The sequence below is a fragment of the Siniperca chuatsi genome, linkage group LG14, assembly GCF_020085105.1.
Source record: "Siniperca chuatsi isolate FFG_IHB_CAS linkage group LG14, ASM2008510v1, whole genome shotgun sequence".
NCBI lineage: Eukaryota > Metazoa > Chordata > Actinopteri > Centrarchiformes > Sinipercidae > Siniperca > Siniperca chuatsi.
Window position 1 is genome coordinate 365479 of NC_058055.1, and position 9950 is coordinate 375428.

The 9950-nt window shown below is 42.1% G+C and overlaps 1 protein-coding gene across 5 annotated transcripts in view; it reads left to right on the top strand.

Moving 5' to 3' along the window:
- LOC122888246 (kin of IRRE-like protein 3) overlaps positions 1 to 6468 on the top strand; it is a 301529-nt gene extending 295061 nt beyond the window's left edge. For all 5 annotated transcript variants that reach the window (XM_044222437.1, XM_044222434.1, XM_044222436.1 and 2 more), the window contains one exon: positions 4526 to 6468. In XM_044222437.1, coding sequence (XP_044078372.1) covers positions 4526 to 4981 — 456 coding nt within the window. In that variant the 3' untranslated portion in view covers positions 4982 to 6468. The remainder of the gene's footprint in view (positions 1 to 4525) is intronic.
- The last annotated feature ends 3482 nt before the right edge of the window (positions 6469 to 9950 follow it).

Genomic DNA, 9950 nt, shown 5'->3' on the forward strand with positions numbered 1-9950 from the left:
CCCATGGAGAGGACATTAACAGGCTCACTGAGTGCATCACTGGCTACATTAACTTCTGTGTGGACTGCAATGTCCCAACTAAGATGGTCCATTGTTATCCAAATAACAAACTGTGGGTAACAAAGGACATCAAAGACATCCTGAATGCCAAGAGGAGGGCCTTTACTGCTGGTAATAGGGAGGAGGTGAGGGCAATCCAGGATGAACTGAAGCTGAAAATCAGGGAGGCCAAGGAGAAGTACAGGAGGAAGCTGGAGTGGAAACTCCAGCAGAACAACATGAGAGAGGTCTGGAGCGACATGAAGAGCATCACTGGCTTCAAACCGACTGGCAGCAGAGGAGTTGAAGGCAGCTTGGAAAGGGCCAACAAACTTAATCTGTTCTTTAACAGATTCAACACACCAGCTAGTGCTCATCCCTCCTCTAACTCAGCTGCTGTCGGCCCTCAAGCTCCTCTGAGTCCACTGCTCCCCCCTCCTCCATCTTCCTGCGAAAGTCCTACTCCCCCCTCAACTGGCTATCAGGCTAACAGCCCTCTTCAGACTGATGACTCCCCCCCTCCCCCGCCTGTAACCTCTACTGTGTGTCTGACTACTGACCAGGTGAGAGGACAGCTGATGAAATTCTACTCAAACAAGGCTGCAGGCCCTGATGGAGTTAGCCCCGGGGTGCTAAAAGCATGTGCCCCCCAGCTATGTGGAGTCCTTCAACATGTCTTCAACCTGAGCCTGAGTCTTCAAAGGGTCCCTGTTCTGTGGAAGATATCTTGCCTTGTTCCTGTGCTGAAGACGCCGTGTCCCAGTGGTTCCAAGGACTACAGACCGGTGGCACTGACCTCCCACATAATGAAGACCCTGGAGAGACTGGTGCTGGAACAGCTGCGGCTCATGGTCAGACCCCTCCTGGACCCCCTTCAGTTTGCCTACCAGCCCCAGCTGGGAGATGAGGATGCCATCATCTTCCTGCTGATTCGAATCTACACCCACCTGGACAAGCTGGAAAGCACAGTTAGGATCATGTTTTTTGACTTCTCCAGTGCTTTCAACACCATTCCCACCATCCACTGGGTGAGAAGCTGGCAGCGATGCAGGTGGATGCCCCCCACGTGTCCTGGATTGTTGACTACCTGACTAGAAGACCACAGCATGTGCATCTGCAGCACTGTGTGTCGGACAGCGTGGTCAGCAACACTGGGGCCCCTCAGGGGACTGTCCTCTCTCCCTTCCTCTTCACCATCTACACCATGGACTTCAGCTACCACACAGTCCTGCCACCTTCAGAAGTTTTCTGATGACTCTGCTGTGGTGGGATGTATCAGCAGTGGTGATGAGACTGAGTACAGGGCTGTGGTGGGGAACTTTGTTTCATGGTGTGAGCAGAACAATCTGCAGCTCAATGCGACAAAGTCTAAGGAGCTGGTTGTAGACCTACGAAGGGCCAAGGCGCCAGTGACCCCAGTTTTCATCCAGGGGGGCAGGGCGGACATTGTAGAGGATTACAAGTACCTGGGAGTACATATGGACAATAAACTGGACTGGGCTAAGAACACTCAAGCTCTTTACAGGAAGGGCCAGAGCCGCCTCTATTTTCTGAGGAGGCTGAGGTCCTTCAACATCTGCTGGACAATGCTGAAGATGTTTTATGAGTCTGTGGTGGCCAGTGCTATCCTGTATGCTATTGCATGCTGGGGCAGCAGGCTGAGGGTAGCGGACACTAACAGACTCAACAAACTGATCCGCAAGGCCAGTGACATTGTGGGTGTGAGCTGGACTCTCTGGCGGCGGTGTCAGAGAAGAGGATGCTGGCCAAACTACATGCCATCTTGGACAGTGTCTCCCACCCACTCCATGACGTGCTGGTCAAACAAAGGAGTACCTTCAGCGGAAGACTCATCCCCCCAAAAAGCACCGCAGAGCGCCACAGGAAGTCATTCTTGCCTGTGGCCATCAAACTCTTTAACTCCTCCCTCTAAGTGTTAGTTTATATGACCCTAAGTCATTAAACTGGACACTGATCATTAACATCACTGCAATACTTGACATAATTGTGCAATATTCTGTGTTAAAACTGCTGTGCAATATACTCTTTTTAGTTTAAAATTCTCTATTTATTGATATTTATTCATACTTCTATTACTACTGTGCAATATCCACCATCTCATTATAATAATAGGCTACACTTAACAGTTCATGCACTATTATTTACTACTTGTATTATTACGTTGTATTATTATACTGTACATACTTATCATTAACTGGTAAATCCACTTTGTACTTTACACTTGTTTTAATTTTATACTTATACTCACTTGGTACTTAATATATCTGACCTGTTTTATAGTGTATTATATTTTTTGCTTAGTACTTCTATTCCTGTGTGCACTGACGTGATAGTGACCTGCTCGAACAAAAGAGTTTCTCATCGGGGATCAGTAAAGAATTTCTGATTCTGATTCTGATGAACTGCCTTTTTAAAGTCATGCCACAGCATCTCAATAGGATTCAGGTCAGGACTTTGACTAGGCCACTCTAAAGTCATTTTGTTCTTCTTCAGCCATTTAGATACCCCACAAGAACATCCAAAGAACTGCAGGCCTCACTTGGCAAAAATGGCCTGCATGGCAGAGTTCCAAGATGAAAACCACTGCTGAGCAAAAAGAACATTAAGGCTTGTCTCATTTTTGCCAGAAAACATCTTGATGATCCCCAAGACTTTTGAGAAAATACTCTGTTGACTGACGAGACAAAAGTTGAACTTTTTGGAAGGTGTGTGTCCCATTACATCTGGTGTAAAAGTAACACCGCGTTTCATCATCAACATCATACCAACAGTAAAATATGGTGGTGGTAGTTTGATGGTCTGGGGCTGTGTTGCTGTTTCAGGACCTGGAAGACTTGCTGTGACAAATGGAACCATGAATTCTGCTGTCTACCAAAAACTCCTGAAGGAGAATGTCCGGCCATCTGTCAGTAACCTCAAGCTGAAGCGGATTCTGCAGCAGGACAATGATCCAAAACACACCAGCAAGAATGGCTGAAGAAGAACAAAATGAAGACTTTGGAGTGGCCTAGTCAAAGTCCTGACCTGAATCCTATTGAGATGCTGTGGCATGACCTTAAAAAGGCAGTTCATGCTCGAAAACCCTCCAATGTGGCTGAATTACAACAATTCTGCAAAGATGAGCGGGCCAAAATTCCTCCACAGCGCTGTTAAAGTTATCGCAAATGCTTGATTGCAGTTGTTGCTGCTAAGGGTGGCCCAACCAGTTATTAAGGTTTAGGGGGCAATCACTATTTCACACAGGGCCATGTAGGTTTGGATTTTGTGTTCCCTTAATAATAACAACCTTCATTTAAAAACTGCATTTTGTGTTTACTTGTGTTGTCTTTGACTAATATTTAAATTTGTTTGACGATCTGAAACATTTAAGTGTGACAAACATGCAAAAAAATTAGAAATCAGGAAGGGAGCAAACACTTTTTCACACCACTGTTTATATTCTGCCAACATGAAACTACATTTTTGCTGTCTTCCCTACTTTTTTGCACAGTAGCAGACATGGACAAGTAAGTTCATGTCAGCGATGGTATTAAAAAGAGCAATGACAGACATGCTGTGCAGTCTTGCAAATGATTTGACAGACAATAAAATGTATCAATATATCCTGCAATATACACTGCACAAATGTGGATATTGCAGAGCATTAATTACCTAAGTGGGGTTTCTGATTCACAGGCAGGTGACTCACACCACTAAAGCATTTTATCTGCTTTTTCTTGTTGTACAAATTAGCCTGTTTATTAATTTCTTGTATTCATCATCCTATTTTCCAAATAGTGTTTGTGGGTCTACTTTTGACTCTCAGGGTAGAAAGTGAAAAAGAGTACAGGGGGATTAGAAAACCAGCTCTCGTTTTGCATTTTCTTTTCATTTTTTGTGCGAGTGAGTTTTATAGATCCACTGTGTTTCAGAAATTCATTTTACATAAATGTAGTTGGGAGTAAAAGGAAATAAGACGGTGTAGTCCCTCATTCGTCCAGGAGTTTTCTATTGTAGAAATGGTTTCAGTCGTAGTCATCTGGACACTGTTTTCAGAATCAAGACGTTTCGTCTCCCATCCGGAAGTCATTCTCAATTGTGAAAAAATGGGACGGGAACTAGAAATTTAAGCTACTCTGTGTTACCTGATTAGCATATGACTGGCGTGACCAAGGTGCTAATACACTGTGATAGACTTTGAGCAGATTAAATCTCAGACCACCATTTCTGTTCAAAGAGGGGTTTTCTTTTTTGAAACTCATTTTTGTGAAAAAGAAAACCCCTCTTTGAACAGAAATGGTGGGCTGAGATTCAATCTGCCCAAAGTGTCCCACAGTGTCCAGATGACTACGACTGAAACCTTTTCTACGAGTGTAAAAGGAAAGCATTGATTCATTAATAGGAGGCAACAAAAATAAACTAGTTTGTTTATTGCCTCAATGCAACTTTTGGAATTAATCTTTTTTGCTTATTTTGCATGTAAAAGGACCCCACCAACGGCTACTACAGTGTCAACACCTTCAATAAGCACCACACCACCCCCACCATGTCCCTGGCCCCCAGCCAGACGCCCAACATAGTCCGAAGCCCACCTGCTGAAACTATGACTATGGGCAAGCAGCGGGTGCCGACTGGCATGTCCTTCACCAACATCTACAACACCCTGGGATCCGGCCCCAACCGCCTGTGCGACTACACTCAGCGCTTCATCCTGGGAATGGGCAGCAGCTCCATCGAACTGTGTGAGCGGGAATTTCAGAGGAGCTCACTTAGCGACTCCAGCTCCTTCATCGACACGCAATGTGACAGCAGCGTCAGCAGCTATAGCAAGCAGGACGGCTACGTGCAGTTCGACAAGGACAGCAAGACCTCGGCTTCGTCCTCCTCCCAGAACTCAGACCTCACCAGGCCTCAGCAGAAACGCATGCAGACCCACGTCTAACAGCTTGTGGGGCCTTGACTGGGATAACAAGAATGGAAGAGATGTTCCAAACTGCCATCTTACCCACACAGATGAGATGTTTTTTGAGTGCTTGATTGGTATTCCAACAGAGGGCCAATGTTTGAAGCTATACACTAAAGACTTCTTAATCATGAGCCAACCTAAAAAAGATAATTAAAAAAGATAATTTGTCTGCTTTAATGGCTATTTTTTTGAGAACTGTGAGAATTCCTTTGCTGGCGTATGCTTTCCTCATGAACTGATCACAGAATGCATGGAGAAATGGACGTGCCATTTTGCGCAATACACACAAAGGCAACTTTCAGATGCTTTTCAGTCACCTGCTGCATTCTGAAGGTATATTTTTCCATTTCCCTCCTGAAAGGACCTTACGATGTTTACAAGTGTAACGCAAGGTTATTGAGATATGTACTTTTCCCATTTAATATGAGACACTTGCAGCTTGTGTGCATACTGTATTTCTAGGAAGCACTTTCTAGCTGCCAGAGCAGGTTTCCAATTTCCATATTTAGAAATATGGTGAAAGTCATCGTGTTGTTTACACTAAAGCTCTGTAAAACCCAACATTTTGTGTGCTGTGATTTGACTACTGAATGACAAGGAGTAGAGATGAAATGAAATTCTTGCTGTCTAATATTGCTGATCTTCTGGGGACTTTGATGCCCACTGTTTTAAGTGAGCCCAAATGATAGCGCTGGAGACAAAATGCTATCATTAGTTTGAAGCCTGACAATTAGACTGCTGCACTCAAAAAGAATGACTAAAGGAAGGATGAGCAAACAGATGTACTACCACAATTTTCAGTTTTAGTACTTTTATGAGGAAATTAAAGTCAGCCTATCTGAAATGATTGAGTGCCTGGGGTGGTTTAATAGGTCAGTCAAAGCAGCCACACAATAAAATAATGCTGCAACAAGCGTTTCAGACAAGTCCAGTGTGATACAGCCGAGGAACACAAATAATAAGCCTAAAGATTGTCAGGAAGGGATGTGAATGGAGTAAAGAAAGCACACAGTGGTACACAAAAGAAGTTTTTTCTTGCCACTGTCGCCAAATGCTTGCTCATGGTGGGATTTGTTGGGTTTCTTTAATTAATATTATAAAGAGTACGGTCTAGACCTGCTCTATAGGAAAAGTGCAATGAGATAACTTCTGTTATGAATTGGCGCTATATAAATAAATAAATAAGTAAAAATAAAATGTACACTGCATAGCTACTCATGTTCAAGAAATGACTGATACTCAACAATAACTGAATAGCATGGGTTGATGTACTGTCATAACTAAGCACTTACAGATGTTTTAGGCACACTCTTACTGTGTAGTAAAATTAATCTCATCACTGTCATGTTTGGCAATCCTACCTTACATTTGAGGATTTCTGTTGTGAACGTTACTGTACAGAAAGAAAGATGTTGTGCAAACATTGTGTTTTGATTAAAGAAAAAAACTACAATCTACCTCAATGCTACTTGATTGGAGGCATTTTTGTTCTCTTTGGTCAACATTACAGATAATTGATTTTATGCTGCAACTTTTTTTCATTTGTTAAAAGTGGGAACTAGAAACACAAACCCACACATTTGTAAGGATATTTATATTTGTTGAAGAAGTGAGGAGGGGTCAAAATATTTTACTTTCAAAAATGTCCAAAACTCAGAATAGATCTTGCACTTCAGATGCAGAAAAGAGTGAATGTCCTCTACCATGGATTCATTTACACATTTTAGAAAAAAAAATCCCAATCACAGTTACTAGCGTTTTTAGTCAATAAGTTGATTGAAACTTTATCAGCAACCATTTCTATAACTGATTAATAGTTTAAGTCATTCATCAAGCAAAAGTGCCAAAAATTCTAGGGCTCCAGTTTCTCTGTTTAATATCAATTTAGTTACTAAACTTTTGGTTTCACACTGCTGAGTCCTGGGAAATGGTGATGGGTATTTTTGACTATATTTTCTTACATTTTAAGACAAAACTGACAACTGGCAACAACAATTGTTGACATCTACTTAAGCATAGCTTTAGTTCAGGGAGCACACTGAAGTGCTTGCATCAGCTGAGTGGCATCAGCTGTTTCATTCATGCTTCACAATCACTAGTTCATTTACAGTTGTGTGGCTATCAGCTGACTAGTAATGTAACATGGCCATTACAACATGACACATCACACTATGCTAATGTCTTCATGTCAACGCTGTTTGCTGCTGCAGCTCCTCCACCACCCCAAACTCCTCGTTATGAGCTATATATTTTGGGTTTTTCGCCCCCTTATGTAAATGTCAAAATCACAATTTCACATGTGATATTGAAATGTTTTCATGTGATTGGTTATATCACATGTGAACAAATTTTTAACATGTGAAAATAAAATAATGTCACACGTGAACTTGACATTTTCATATATGATTGGATTTTTTCACATGTGGAATAGAATTTCCACATGTGGAAACAAAACATGGCACATGAAATTTTCTTCTTCACATGTGAATTCCACATTTTCACACAAACTAAATTTTTAACGTGAAAATAAAATGTCACGTGATGATTTCCTGAGTGAAGTCAACATTTTCAGAGATACTGGCTTCTTCACATGTGAACTAAAATTGTCACATCACATGAAATCACATGTGAGATTAGCATCTTCACATGAATTCCACAATTCCACAACTACAAAGCTGGTGGAATCACAGGTGGAAAATATACAGTGGTGTGAAAAAGTGTTTGCCCCCTTCCTGAGTTCTTATTTTTTTGCATTTTTGTCACACTTACAGTAAATGTTTCAGATCATCAAACAAATTTAAATATTAGTCAAACATAACACAAGTAAACACAAAATGCAGTTTTTAAATGAGGGTTGTTATTATTACAGTTTTTTCTGAATGCTTAAGCGCTAATCGTGATTCTTGTAGCACAATTTCTAAAACTATTAATACGTATAGCAAAACCACTCACTGAGTTTGCAAAACTAAAAGCACAAACACTGCACTCAGTTTGCAATTTTGTAACACACACTTTGCAAAACTGTAGGCACAATTCACTGCACAACACTTTTTGCAGAACTTTAAACACAACTCACTTCTTACACTCAATTACCAAATTTCCAACACACTCCTAGCAAAATTATACACATGTATGGCTATCATTACACTATTTTGCCAACTGTCTGGCACACTTTCACATGTGAAAACTGTTTTAGATAATTAGTTCACTTTGCAATCAGCCTAAGCACTATAAATAAGCCACAGGTAAGCTGTCTGTGTGGAGTACAATGGAAGGAGCAGTAAGAGTGAGAAGAGTGAGAATCAGAGGAGGCCAAGGGAGGCCAAGGGAGAGGACGTGGAGGTGAAGAAGTTGAAGGAAGAGGACGTGGAGGTGAAGAAGCGAGAGGGTTAGAGGAAGAGGACAAGGAGGAGCAAGACGAGGAGGGGAAAGAGGAAGGGTAAGAAGAGTAAGAAATAGAATAACTGATGACATCAGAGCTACAATAGTGGACCATGTCATCAACCATGGGATGACCCTGAGGGAAGCTGGCCAAAGGGTTCAGCCTAATTTGAGCCGCTACACTGTGCAAGCATCATTAGGACATTTCGAAATGAGAATCGGTAAGTACTTTGTAGCACTGCCATACTCTAATGAGAAACACAACAGTACCATACATGCAAAAATACTGAAATTGTTACTTTACAGAATTGCTAGACGTCCAGATGTTGGGGGCAGAGGAAGAATGTTCACTCCAGAGCAAGAGACCCATATAGTGAACATGGTGATTGCCAATAATGCAATAAGACTGTGCGAAATACAGCAGCACATAATTGATAATGACACCATCTTTCAAAATATACACAGTGTAAGCATTTCTGCACTAAGTCGTGTACTTGCGCGCCACAGAACAAGAATGAAGCAAATTTACAGAATTCCTTTCGAGAGAAACAGAACGTGTAAAGCAACTGTGATATGACTATGTGCAGGTGAGCTATAGTGTCATTGGTTCTGAATTTGGAAGTGCATACTGTAGTGCTGTGCATGGGCCTGATGTGTTGCATTTGTTTTGTCTTGTCCAGAGAGTGATGGAACTAGAAGCAGATGCCATGGGACATGAGCTACTTTTTGTAGATGAGGCCGGTTTTAACCTCAGTAAAACCAGGAGACGTGGCAGGAACATTATTGGACACCGTGCCATCATCAATGTCCCAGGACAACGTGGTGGTAACATAACCATGTGTGCAGCTATAAGCCAAAATGGTGTTGTTCACCATCATGCATCCATAGGCCCATACAATACTGCACACATTATTGCATTCCTGGACACCTTACATGACATGCTCACTGTTCAGAGACCAGAGCATACCCGATATGTCATCATATGGGACAATGTTAGTTTCCATAGGGCTGCTTTGGTCCGCAACTGGTTTACAGACCACCCATCCTTCATGGCACTCAACCTCCCTCCATACTCTCCATTCTTAAATCCCATCGAGGAGTTCTTTTCTGCCTGGCGCTGGAAAGTGTACGACCGTCATCCTCATCAACAGGTAACCCTTTTACAGGCAATGGAGGAGGCATGTGGAGATATTGACCAGGCATCATGTCAGGCCTGGATACGGCATTCAAGGAGATATTTTCCCCGGTGCCTTGGACTGGAGGATATCGCATGCGATGTGGACGAAATTTTGTGGCCGGACCCAGAAAGACGACATGATGTAGGCTGATTGTCTATTTTTTTCTTTTTTTTTTTGTGAAATTACTATTTTGTGTTCTGACTTTGTCTTGGTTTTGATGAGTGTGAATAAACACCAATACTTGAAGTTTGGATCCTTGTATGTTTACATGACACTATGACAAAAGTATGACCTCAAATTGACATCTGTACACAGAGAAAGCAAAAGCCAGATGTGTTTTGTATTCATACCATCAGTGTGTAGTTGGCACATTGTGTGCTTAGTAG